This window comes from Monopterus albus, unplaced genomic scaffold, assembly GCF_001952655.1.
Source record: "Monopterus albus unplaced genomic scaffold, M_albus_1.0 scaffold172.1, whole genome shotgun sequence".
NCBI lineage: Eukaryota > Metazoa > Chordata > Actinopteri > Synbranchiformes > Synbranchidae > Monopterus > Monopterus albus.
In genome coordinates this window covers 1,434,856-1,447,876 of record NW_018128052.1, presented here as the reverse complement: position 1 = coordinate 1,447,876, position 13,021 = coordinate 1,434,856, and the positions used below count along the sequence as shown (strand labels likewise).

The following is a 13,021-nucleotide window of genomic DNA, read 5'->3' as shown; positions in this document are numbered from 1 at the left end:
GTCTCTATACAGTCCGTGGTACCTTGTAGTCCATCTGCTCTGAACAGTTGAACACATATACCTTGATGCCCAGGGAACGTCCAAGATCCTTTGTAGTCTCTGTCTTACCAGTGCCAGCTGGGCCTGATGGGGCACCGCTCATAGTCAGATGGAGGGACTGGGTCAGGGTTATGTAACACCTGACAGAAGAAGGGTTGAGACATAAAACATTTTTAAGTGTTAAGGGCTTATGATCACCTTGATTGTTGCTACTGAAGAAAATAATTAGTCTGTGTTCACCCTTTCTAAACAAAGGTCACATTCTACCTCTCTCTTTAAAGCAACATCTTTAAAAATGTGTGCAATCCATGTACAGTATGTGTGTACCTGTCAGTGAGTGGAGTGATGACCAGTCTGTTAGTGTTCCCCAGATATTCATAGCTGAACTGGAACTGAGCATCACAGATGTTGATGTAACAGTGTCTGCTTTTATCATCCCAGCGATGGCGTAACTGGGACAGCCATGCAAAAGCCTGGCCTGTTGTCACCTAAGAGAAGCATAATACAAATGGGAAAGTCATCATGTTTATATAATGCATCATTCATCTTATTTAAGCATTACCTTCTGACTTATGAGACCGGCGACCACATCTCGAGCGTGGACATCAATTGTACAGACAGTCATAATTTTCTGTCTGTCTCTGGGAGTTAAATCTCCAAGCAGCATGTGGATCAGTGAGTTCAGCTGTGTGATCTAGGAAACCATAATTCACCAGACATCACTGAACGAACCAACAAGTATGTTCAGGAGGGGTGTAAAGGTACACTGTGAGCTAGTACTACCTGTTTTCTGTTGTAGTCTTTGAGGGCTGTCTCAAATCCCTGCTCCACCCTCTCAAAGGCAATGCCCACATCTGTTGCCCACCACACCTGACAACCAGTCAAACCAACCTATGGGTGGAAGGAAAACAGATGCTGACAACAGATTATTTACATGTTCATAAAGTTAATGTAGTAATTCTGCAGATTATAGATGAACAGACCTGTGCAGGGTAGTCAAAAAGCCACTGGTCTCGTGGTTTGTCTTCATAGGCAGCTACGGCCTCCTGGATCTCCTTCCGAACCGTACAGCGCATAGTACTCTCTAAAGCACCCAACCAACATTCTGCCTGGAAGAAAGACACCAAATGTACAAAAAATAAATACAATACAAATAAAATTCCACTCTATATATTGTTTCCAAAAACATGAAAGCGATTACACATGTATACTTACTGCACATATAAAAAAAAACGATAATTGACAAAGTTGTTTGTTATTGCTGTAACATAGTACTTAGATTTGCGCACACAGACACACACACACACACATGAATCAGTTTTGTTTTTTCAGTACCTGTCCTTCACAGACACATGGCTCAGAGAATGGAACATATTCTCCCTCTCGGCTGTACATCCCTATAGCAACTGCCTCCCCATCCTCCTCCGCTCCTCCACCTCTGTCTGAGTCCTTGAAGCGAAGATCTGCTATATTGTCGAACAGCTTCAATAAGTGTCGGGTCACCTGGAAAACACACACATGCACACAAACATATTTGTTTTTACCCCTTATAGGGACTTTGTATTGACTTAGATTCATTTACTGGAGACTTGCCATGACCTTTACCATAACCGTCACCTCCCTACCCCTAACCTTACCCTAAGCTTAAACTAAGTTATCATTCTAAAATGTGGCGATTTCATGGTGGGGACCAGCATCTAGGAAGCCTGAGGCCCCACAGTGAGAGTGTGTAAACAGGTTTCAGTTCTCACAGTGTGAGTAATACAGTTCCAGGCATGAACACACACACCCAGGCAGGCTATGGTTTCATATCCATTTTCAAGGTTATTATATATTGTTTACAAACCATAATCTTTGGAATGCAATTTGAGAAAATGAAAAAGAAAACAAATCAATGTCAAATTTCCACATTGTCTTTCATTCCTATCTTTATAAACATTCTCCACCCCAAAACACTAAGACAAGATCTAAATAACATATTGAATTGATAACAACAATGCCTTCTCTTTATATGCGCTCTCTTGGAAAACAAAATTGTAATCTGTCACCTGCTTGGGCTGCGTTCCCTTGGAGACAATCTCCAACAGGTCTGAGGCAGAGACAAAGTAAAATCTGGGGAAAGTGAGCCTCTTGGTCTCAAGGTACTCTGCTAAGGCCTTCTCACACACAGACAGCCTCTGCTGCAAAGTCTCCAAGTTCTCCAGGAAACCTTGCTTGTTGGTCACTTCCACCACATTACTGTCCTGCACCATCTCAGACATCAAGCTCTGGGTGAGAGAAGAGGCAATGAAAAAGCAAATAAAATGGAAGGGAAGTATAGTAATGGTACAGTGAGAAGGATGTACAGTTTTTAGTCAACAAAGGCACCTGCTACACCTACCGTACATGTGTTACCTGAAAGTCAGCATGTATTCCCTGAAAGCGCTCTGCGTCACTGGCAAGCTGGTTACGGATGTCGTGACTGTTGGTGAAGATGCTGTTAAGGTGGGCCCAGGTCCTCTGGACCGACATCCAGGTGGAGATGACCAGGTCAGCCACCATCAGCTTCCTCTGCCATCCACTCACCTCTGGCTGGAAATAATCTACATACTTACTCATCAGGATGTTCTGCAGTTGTACCTAAAATGAAATGAAAGATGAAGATTCTCATGATGCCTGTAAGAAGTGGATCTGATGAGCTTTAATACAAATTAAACCTGATGTTCTCTATCAAACAGGGTACAGTATATAAATAGTCAACTACTGAAGAAAAAAACCCCTACATATCACATGATGTGGAGAATAAGCATAGTCAACACAGTCTCACCTGGTTGTCCTCCAGTGTCTCAATCAGATTCTCATCTGCTTTGAGCAGAGGGATTCCTGTGCTGGTATGAGTCTCGTATGACAATGACATGACACTCCATGTCCGAGTTATTTCTGCCAAAACCTAGGCAAAAGTAGAACTTGTTTCTTCTCAAAATGTGGTTTGTTATTTGAAGCATATTGAAAACATCAAAATGATCAGTGGCACAAAAATGCCAGGATGTTCCTAAGTTTGTAATGTATTTGTATAAAGTACTTTTGTAATTGTGTAATGTATATTTGTATTGTTATCTCTGCATTACCTTACCTTGTTCTTTATAAGTCCACTTCAGATGAACTAGCCTCTAGTTATCAATTAATTCATATATTTTAAACCACAAATGAAACAGTAAAGAAAGCTAAATATGGTCTAATATGGAGCCTCGTGATACACCACATGAGATGGACACCCAGGGAGAGAGCAACAGGTTCAACATGGATGAGAATTTATTACTCGTAACTCTCCATGATTCTCACCTTCTCTATGGCCATTTCTTTCACAGCCTTGTCCACTATGTTTTTAACCTCATCCTCCACACGGTGAAGCTGTAATTCCAAAAGGTCCCCAAGAGTGGTGCCCTTCCCCATCACAAAACTGACCTGTGGACCAAAAGGAATACATGGCAACCATGACTGGGATCAGATTTCACATCAGGATAATTGGGTTCAGTGAACTGTGCTTGTCATTACAGGAGTCTGCTGGATAGATGAATGAAGGCACAGCACATGGAGACTAGACTGAAAAGACAGATCTAAACAAGTATATAGCACAGAACATGATCGCTGATGGAACATTATTAAATCAGATGGTATGAGACACTGTGAAGCAGCAGAAGAGATAATATCACACCCCGGTGGTGTTCATAAGCTGTTGCCAGTGTCTCTCCCTGACAGCAGAGTTCTGCAGCTCATTGACAGCTCTCAGAGAGGTCAACAGGTTCTTCACAGTCGACTCCAGACCCATGTAGACCTTCCACACACGCACCTCCTTATCCAACATCTTCATCTCCTTGAATATGCAAGACACATATAAATTATGACAGAAGATCACTCTTTTTCTCAACCCTAGCAAAAATGTAAGATTATTTCTGTCCATGTAAGGCTGTCATACTTTGGCAAACCGTCTGAGCTCCATATCCATCTGCTCAACGTTGATCTCCTTCCATGGAGTCTTGGTCCAATCCTCTATACTGGTCTAGCATGGAGAGGAGAATGGCAACATTTAATATGTGAATCTCTAATTAACTTTACTGAGTAAAAGCTCTTTTCCCCTACATTCTAAAGGAAGCCAGCGCCAACTCCAAAAAACATCTACAGGTGTGATATGATGTGGGTACCTAGGGTGTGGAAACTAACTCGCAGTCAAAGGCTGAGCTTTACTATGCTGACCCTGGCCTGCATTAATGATGAATCTATGGAGCTCGATCACAGAAAAGAAATTTAAAAAGCCAACCTGTTTGTATTGTGATGATTCATGCATACCTTAACAAAGATGACCATATCCCAGACTGCTTTGACCAGTATGATGTCACAGCGACACTGGCGCAGCTGCTTGTAGTCTGGGAAGCTAACCTCAAATAGAGCAGCCGTATCCTGCAGCTTCTTCATTTCTGTCTCCATCACTGCCACCTCCCGATTAGACTGCAAACATTTTGAAATACTCTACAGTAGAAATGTACTTAAAAAAAACAAACAACCAAATGCATGTTTATATTCAGTCATATACTGTGTATGACTTTGCCAATAATGACCTTTGAGCTTTTAGTTTTGAATAGATGATCATACATACTTTTCTCACCTTATCAATTAGTTTATATGGCTCCTTCACACTGATCTTAAAGATGGATTCAGCACGAAACTGTTCTCTGAACTCATACTGTTTGACCTAAAATATGAGAGAAAAAACTGCACATCTCGTATTCACAGAAGTGGCAGGTATCTGCCTTCACCTCTGCATCTGTAACAGTACACACTGCAGGGAGTGGTGCCAGTCATATATAATGCAGGACAGAACATGAGCAGGTTCAGACACTGAGCTCTTTGTTAACACTGACATCTGACCCTGCTCACACAGACAGCCTCACCTCAAACCGAACACATTTCCTGCGTATAACTGAGACTTCATTTGATTGTAGAGGTGCAACCTCATGTTTGACTGTGAACGCAATTTTCCTGAGACTCTTCCACTTCTCTGGCAGCTCCTGTGTTTTGGGGCGATAAAGTAAATAATGTAGTGTACTGATAGATGTCTGTATCTGCATCCTTGGAAATGTGTGTATTTGTGCACTGGTACACACTTCAAGCTGTGTGTAGACACTCTCAGGCAGTTGCTGCTCGTAGGTCTTGAGGAGCTCAGCAGTTGACTTGAGAGGTTTGAAGTGGCGCTCGTTGCTGATCTGTCTGTCTCGTATGGCCATGAGGTGTCCCATGATATCCACAAGGCCTGCATAGTCGCCACTTGACACCTTTTTAGAAAGACCACAGGCTGTGTCCTGGACAAAAGAGGATAATTCCCTCACGCTGCAGGACAGAGAGGAAGGAGGATGATGTTAGGTTTCTGAGTGTAGGGGACTGGCACACAGGGCAAAAATTTCATGACCGCCTTGCAGCCATGGGCGTTATTGCCCTTGCCTCTGGCCGTGATGACCTCTGTATTTGCCATAGATACATAGTGTGGCTGGTGTGCTCTCAGCAGATGTGAGGGAGATCTTAACTCCATCAGATCTTCTCAAGTCTGTCAGATGTGATGAGAGATCTCAGGAAATGGTTACCAAGAAATTCATTTGTTCATGTTCAGCCATTCACACAGTTGTGTGTTTTATGGATGTATTAAGTCGAGAGCGTCCCTCATAAAACCTCCATGGTAGTGACATGTAAGTCGGCATAACACCTTGTAGAATTTTATGTTATTCATTCTTTAACAGTGCTTGGTAACATCAACCTTTTACAAACAGTTGGTGAACTTCTCTGTTGTCTAGGTTCGCTACATCTATGCCCTATTTTTAGCTCAGAGTACGTGTCAATTAAGCTAACACTGCTCCGTATGAAATAGCCAAGTCTGTGAGGTCTGTGTTAGCAGCTTGAGGGATGTAATGTATGGCTCTGTGTACAAGCTGTAAGATCTCAGAGGCTGTAAAAGGCTGTTATTTTCTCTGCTATAGGAAATATCACAGATGCTAAATCAGCAGTATGGAAATATTATTGCCTGTATACATGCATTTATTTTTAGACAATTAATGTGCAGTGTATATACTGTAAATGCAGAAGTTATAGACTGTAAGCTATACAGTTATCTTTATTTTTGACTGTGCCAGAAATGATGCTGGTCATTCTGTCATCATGATGCCAAAAGAATAAAATAACTGCACCCATTAGAGCAATTAAGAGAAATTAGATGTCCTTTCCTCCATTTTCTCCTTAATATGTCCATGTTTCAGCTGACTGTCAGCTTAATATTCCTTGGAGTTTCATTCTGAACAGATAATGTAGCCATGTAGACCTACTATAATAAAAGGTGCACAGTTGCTACTGTTTCCAATGCAGTGGCCTAAAATATCTCTGCACATTGCCCTTAAACAGCTGTACAAGCACATGCTCTTTAACTTAAACCTGTATGTTGTATTGCAAACAGATCCACCAAACCATAGTTTGTAACTTTACAGATCAGACTACACACACACAAACACAGTTGTATGGAATTCATTGCAGCATTTCTGCTTTAACATCTCTGTTTATGAACCTCAAAATGTTTCAGCTTTTGGTAAAATTTCCTTAAATGTATAAATGAAATTATATGTTTATTATTGAGGTCATAGTTAAAGCTGGTGTTGTACAGGACTACAACATATTTAGAGGTGTTCTTAATATTCTGACCCTGTCATGTACGCATGCGTGTATCCATTTAGAGTGCTAAACATATACAGTGTGTTTCCATATGCCTGTTCTTGTGCATGCTCATATCTCACTTTTGGTTTACGTGGTTGAGCAGGTGCTCCTTGAACATCCAGCTCCACCTCTTGATGACATTCATCAGTGTGTGCTTGAAGGGTCTGATGTCCAGCTGCAGCCAGCCACAAAACACCTTCCTGTCCTCCATCTTGCCAACTCGTGCATACAGGGACTCAAACAGGTTGATCTGGAATGATGGGGATGTGGTTGCATTGAACTTATCCATTAAACAAACACTCAGTTATGGTGAAATACATAAAGATCCAAGGCTGGTGAAACACACCTGTTCTTTGAACTGATCCAGGGTGGGTGGGTTTTTTTTCAGTTCATAGTCTGCATACAGCTCGGCTTCTTCTCTACTTAATACATGACCATAAAGCAGAAACTGCCTCATGAATTCCCACCTGTGACAAGTTAATAAACAAAAAAATGGCTTTGCTTTTTTTGACCAAACTCATCCCAGACTCATTGTCATTTTTCAGGTAACAACAAAAAGCCATATTTGACCTGTCATCATTCCAGAGGTAGCGGTAGCTGGCAAATGATCCCTGGTATTCCTTGACCTGAAAATCACAATCTTTCCATTTGGAAGGTTGAAAGCATAATAAATTAGCCTTCATGTGTGGACAGTAATCAAAAACTCACGTTAGCGATAGCTGTACGCGTCCGTGTGAGGATCACATGGCGCATCTCTGACAAATCCTCCATTTCATTTATGTCATACTACAAAATGAGCAAACAAGACAGATGATGTGGCAGTGATAAAGTCTGTCAGCAGCCAGATATAATTTTCTATGTGTATACAGTATGCACACACACTGTGTATAAACCTGTAATCTAATCTGTACAGTACCTGATAGTTATCCATCTGTTTATGACTTGCCACTCGAGGAATGAAGGATGCCATGTGTGTAATACTGGCCACCATCTTTTCCACGATATCATAGAAGTTCCCACTGTGACTGAAGTCCAGTGAAGGGTCAAAAGTCATCTCACTGTTTTTGAGGACCATCTGGATCTCAAATAGTGGTGTAATGCACTGGGCTGCATCTGTGTTGTCTATGATGTACTGCAGAGAGCAGCGTACTGCACTGGAGAAGCCTGTCAGGATCATCTGATCCACATAGCTCGTGTAGGCCTGCCACTCACTGCTGGTCAGGTCTTTCACCCTAAGTAAAGAATGATTCTCCTAGAGCACATAGGATAAGTGATGTGTTAGAGGGAGTTCAGAAAAAAACATCTAGGAAAACCACAGCTATGAATATCGGCTCTGCAGATGTTAATATGTATAGTATATACCTGCATAAGTTTGTGTATCTGCTCCCCTGTGCTGGTGATGAGAGCATACTGCTTGGAAACACTCTCTTCAATGTCAGAGAAGATGAGGAGAGAAGAATCATGGCTGTTTTTGGTGATAAATGCCCGGTGGCTGAATTTACCCATAAGGGCCTGGATATCCTCCACATTAGCTTTGCTCTTCTGAACATGACTAGAAATGCTCTGGTGAAAGCAAGAGAGAATGACTATTACCAATTATTGCACCAATCCTTGATCAACAGCTGCATGTTGCTTTTATTTTTAGGGGTGTGTGCTGTACTTGAGTAAAACTGCCCTGGATCACATGGGGTGGGTATCCAGTTTCGTGCCACAATAGCAGACAACTGTTTCATAGCAGCTTTTAATAATGCTATTAAGTAAATCTACCAGAGTTTTTCAGCTGAGAATGCACCTGAGACTGGCTCTAAATATAGCAGAATTATGCTGTAAAATAGTATTGACACATACTGGAAAAAACTGCTTCCTAGCATTACCTTGCAACTGTTGTTTTTTGACAATACAGTCACAATATTTCTTTAAAATACACAAGAAATGTACCTTGTACAAGAAAACAAATGTACCTTTACTAGGTCTTGTGTTCTCTGAATGTAGTCCCATAAGTCATCCTGAGCCCAGGTAAGGTCCTGGAGGGCTGGAGCTAGCTGCTGTTTCATCCCATCGATCTCGTCTTTTACCAGTCCCAGCTCTACAGCCAGGATGGTACTGTGGAGCTGGTTGTACCACTGAGTCACCAAGGTCAGCGTTTGTGTGTACTATAAGAGATAATGCAGTGTTAACACTTCCACTTCCGAGAATTCTTCTTATGTTTGACAGGTCAATAAACAATTTATAGCTACAACGCTCACAAATGTTTGGCACTACATCTAGTGCAAGACTGGAAGCCTTTTTACTGTACTCACCATGTGGATTCTCTCGCTTTTGGAGTGGAGATGGAGAGCTGCTTTGGGAATGTTTTGGTACTTCAACATGCCCAGATACTTCACCTCCCTTAGCACTGATGTCAACTGAGGAGAGAAAAGAAAATGTCAAACAATTTGATGAGTTTACGGTTGTAGTTCATAGTTTTATTTCCTTTTGACAGCAAAAATCTGGATAGGATCAGCATCTTAAACTGAAGAGCTCAGTCAGACACATAAATAGCTGAATGGTAGATAATGAAGTACACATACCCAGAACATTAGAAAAATGAACATAAGATAAATTATTTATCCTTGTGTTACAGTACAGGTTATACATATTCATTTCTGCTGTGCTTTTTTGGAGAAGCCTTTGTCATGTTTATTCTGATGATGTTTTGTGATTTTCTTTGTCTGTTCACACAGTGGTTATTGCTGCTAGTGCAAAAAAAAAAAAAAACGGTTCCTCTGTTTATTAAAAACAAACCACTGTTGCTACACACCAGCAACTGAATGTTGGGAAAAGAAAATGAAACAACTGTAAAGCTTTAATGCATTTAGCACAGCCTAAATCAATAATGTACTGCAGCAATAAGTGATGTGTTTCAGCATAAATGTATATTGTATACTTAAATTATTTTGTATCTGTATTTTGGTATAAAATCCACTTTGCCACGGATGATTATAGAATGGATTTACATATTGAAATGTTTGCCTTAAATGATCCACTACAGTTCACTGTATGCAAAATCACCAGTCTGACATGTTAGCAGGCACACTTCTGCACCAGAACACCAGACAAAACTCTGTGCACTCAACACAGTTAGATACGACTAATTTTGAACTCTGGTTAATATGCCTACTGGTGAGTGCATATTCCTTGCGCTTACAGCAGGACTGAAGTTGACCTGGAACAGGCCCGTCTTGGTGTCTAGCGTGAGCAGTGGTTCCCCCAGATGTTTTTGACAGATTTCCTCCAGGCCCTCAGTCCACTCTGAGAACAACTCCTCATCTTGCTGCTCCAGAGCCACAAGAACATACTCACACTTCCGGAGGGCATCGTCTGCTGCAGTACATCCCAGAGGTCTGGAGGGCAGAGTATATTTCATAAGTATATCATATTATTAGGGTGGGTATGCTAGAACTTCATTCCAAAACAAGATTAATAGTGTTTTTGAAACCTGATACCTCCTCTATTGCAACTGTATGAGCCAGTATCAGAGATACATGCTGCTATAAAACCTTGCAAAGTAACCGTCAGTGTAAAAAATTAGTTAGATGCACTGGGCTCATACATATGCGACAGCTCGCAGAGATTGCTCCTGTTGGTGAGGATGCGACTCCGAAGCTCCTGGGACCATTTGAGGTTGCCGGCCACTAGGGGCATATTCTTGCCTAGGACAGCACCGCCTGACTGCAGCTGAAACACAAAGGGTCATTTACTTTGGCTAGTGGCTGTGTCATATTTATTAACTGAAGTCAACACTTTCCAAACATGTTTGTACCAGTGTTAAAGTGCTTGAGTCCAACACTTGGACTTGATGATTTTCAGGACTCAACTTGGACTTAAGCATTGATTGCGTTTGGATTTGGAAGTTGGAGATGAGGACTTTTTTTGTAATGGGCCACAACATAACATAATGCTGCCAACCTTTTTTCCCCAACTATTCTAGATAAGGCAGTGTGTTTGATGTACATCCAAAGTCCATAATATCAAAAAAAAGAAAAGAAAAGAAAAGAAATCCACACTGTTTTAAGTAGTTTGTGTCTGCTTACAAGTGCATTTGTTTGACTACTGTGTTGCACAGTAAGTAAACTCCTTTTAAAATAGTGAGAGCTCTGTCAACCCTGTTTAATGTACTCCAGTAATGGGAACTCGACTCAGACTATTCTTTGGTGACTCTGACTCAAACACCGGGGACTTGAGACTCAGCTCAGTTTAGTGGCTTGACAACAACACTGGTCTGTACAGTAGCACACATTTAGCCACATGTGTGAATTATAATGCCATATGTGTCATATTAAACTAACTACAGTGTGGTTAACTGGCTTTGCCTCTCTCATCCTATGGCTGTACGTTAGTATTATCTGTAGAAAGTGTGTTAATATTCAAACTTCCAGGTCTTTGAGAATGACTTCTTTCTGCACATCGTCTCTCACCGCTTCTCGGTGTTGATCAAATATAAACTGACAGTGATCCATTTCCTGGTTGAACATGGCCAACAACACATTGTAGTTGGGGGCAAAAAGGTGACGGATCCCGGGCCTCTCAAGCAGGGTGCTGAAGATCTTCAACAACTAAATCAGACACACACAACAACACAGTGCTGAGACAGTGTACAGGCCTTAACATAGTACAAAGCTATTGCCGTGACATACTTTGGCAATTCCCTGATTTTTAATTTAGACCAATAAGAACAAAATGCTCTTCAGATGAGAGAAATGTGATTATGGCAGCACACTCTAAGTGCCTTTGTTGTCTACAGTGGTCTGCAAGTATACTGGCAGTAATAGAACTGTTTGAGGAGTCGCGATGCAATACCTATACCTTAAAGGTGGAATTCAGGTTTCTGGAGTGCTGGAAAGCCAGATTGAGGACAGTCCCAAGCCTCTGGTCAAAATCTCTGTTCTGCTCCATGAAACATCTGTAATGATGCACAAAATCCTGGACACAAGAAACAGAAAATGATGGATATTCCCTATTCCTTCTCCTATATTATAAAGCTTTGACTCTGCTTTTATTATTCAGCCAATCTTTTATTCCATTACATTACAGTAATTAAAATTTTCCTCAGCTCAGTGGATATAGCAGTAAAATTTCTACTAAATTAAATATTGATGAAGTAACTAATAATGACTGCGGCCACTGGTTTGTGTGTGTTGCTCAGCAAATACTTTGCTTAGCTATGTTTTTAATCACTGTACTGCTGGCCTGAAAAACAATATGGAATTGTTACTTTTTATTATTCAGCTTTGCCTGTCAGTGGCACTTATAAATGGCTGTGAATCACAGTGGTTTGGGGCATATTAATTATAATGGGTGATATTAAAAAAACTGCAACAACCTCACTAGACCTCACATTGTTAGTACAATCCAATGGGTCATATTTGCTCTCTCTGAGAGCTCGCCAGCGGTCCTGAAACTCCTCGTTCATGCTGAAGACCACCTCACTGAGGATTTTTCCTCTGGATCCACCCAGTTCAACCTTCTCTAGCTTCAGAAAGTCCAGTGCTGTGGCAAAAAGTTCCTTTGGATGAGAGGGAAAATGCACAGATGAGTCAGGGAACTAAGATGCAGGTTTAGATAGTTAAAAATAGTTCATGTGAGGTGGTGGTTCTGATAAGACAACAAATCAAAACTACACGTTTAAAATGTTTATACAACAGTTTAACTGATTTAAATATGTTGAAAATTAGTCTTCTTGGGGAAAACCATTTCCTTAGGAATAACATCCACATATGCACACTTCAAAATTTTCCTTAAATCCAACACACACACACACACACACACACACACACACACAGAGCGATGCTAGTCAACCCACGCACTTCAGTCATGAGCAGCCTTTCCATAATGCGGTCTGAACGCTGGAATACAAGTGTAGCCGGAAAGTCCCACAGCTTGATGGTCTGACTGTGTTTGTAGTACTTGGGGATACTCTGGCGGTAGGTGTGAAACAATTGCTTCAAGTTGCGCAAAACTGAGATGGTTATCTGTACTCTCTCCACCCCCTCCTCAAGCTCCATTTTAAACAGTTCTTCTGGAATAAGGTATCCAACGGCCTGGAGACAAACAACAATTCGGATGAAAAGTTATCCAGGTCAGTTCATTACTCTTAGCTCTCTTTTTCACATAAAGATGCACTACTGTACCTTTTCAATGATCAGGTTACAGAACTCCTGCAGGAGGACCACAATGCGCTTTGGAGTGCAGTAGTACTTAGAACAGCTCCAGA

General features: G+C 41.3%; 1 protein-coding gene across 1 annotated transcript in view; it reads right to left on the bottom strand.

The window, feature by feature from the left end:
- LOC109969251 (dynein heavy chain 11, axonemal-like) overlaps positions 1–13,021 on the bottom strand; it is a 42,078-nt gene that overhangs the window by 25,162 nt on the left and 3,895 nt on the right. Inside the window, 31 exon segments of the mRNA XM_020615977.1 lie at positions 23–179; positions 367–527; positions 602–733; positions 823–930; positions 1,023–1,148; positions 1,375–1,542; positions 2,088–2,306; positions 2,434–2,658; positions 2,846–2,968; positions 3,361–3,483; positions 3,734–3,892; positions 3,995–4,078; positions 4,366–4,524; positions 4,682–4,768; positions 4,968–5,084; positions 5,181–5,403; positions 6,849–7,018; positions 7,115–7,235; positions 7,339–7,394; positions 7,477–7,554; positions 7,685–8,020; positions 8,131–8,331; positions 8,730–8,921; positions 9,069–9,173; positions 9,956–10,151; positions 10,361–10,485; positions 11,226–11,363; positions 11,614–11,730; positions 12,146–12,313; positions 12,615–12,848; positions 12,939–13,021. The exon segment at positions 12,939–13,021 is cut by the window's right edge and continues 53 nt beyond it. Of these exon segments, the coding sequence (XP_020471633.1) occupies positions 23–179; positions 367–527; positions 602–733; positions 823–930; positions 1,023–1,148; positions 1,375–1,542; positions 2,088–2,306; positions 2,434–2,658; positions 2,846–2,968; positions 3,361–3,483; positions 3,734–3,892; positions 3,995–4,078; positions 4,366–4,524; positions 4,682–4,768; positions 4,968–5,084; positions 5,181–5,403; positions 6,849–7,018; positions 7,115–7,235; positions 7,339–7,394; positions 7,477–7,554; positions 7,685–8,020; positions 8,131–8,331; positions 8,730–8,921; positions 9,069–9,173; positions 9,956–10,151; positions 10,361–10,485; positions 11,226–11,363; positions 11,614–11,730; positions 12,146–12,313; positions 12,615–12,848; positions 12,939–13,021 (4,691 nt within the window).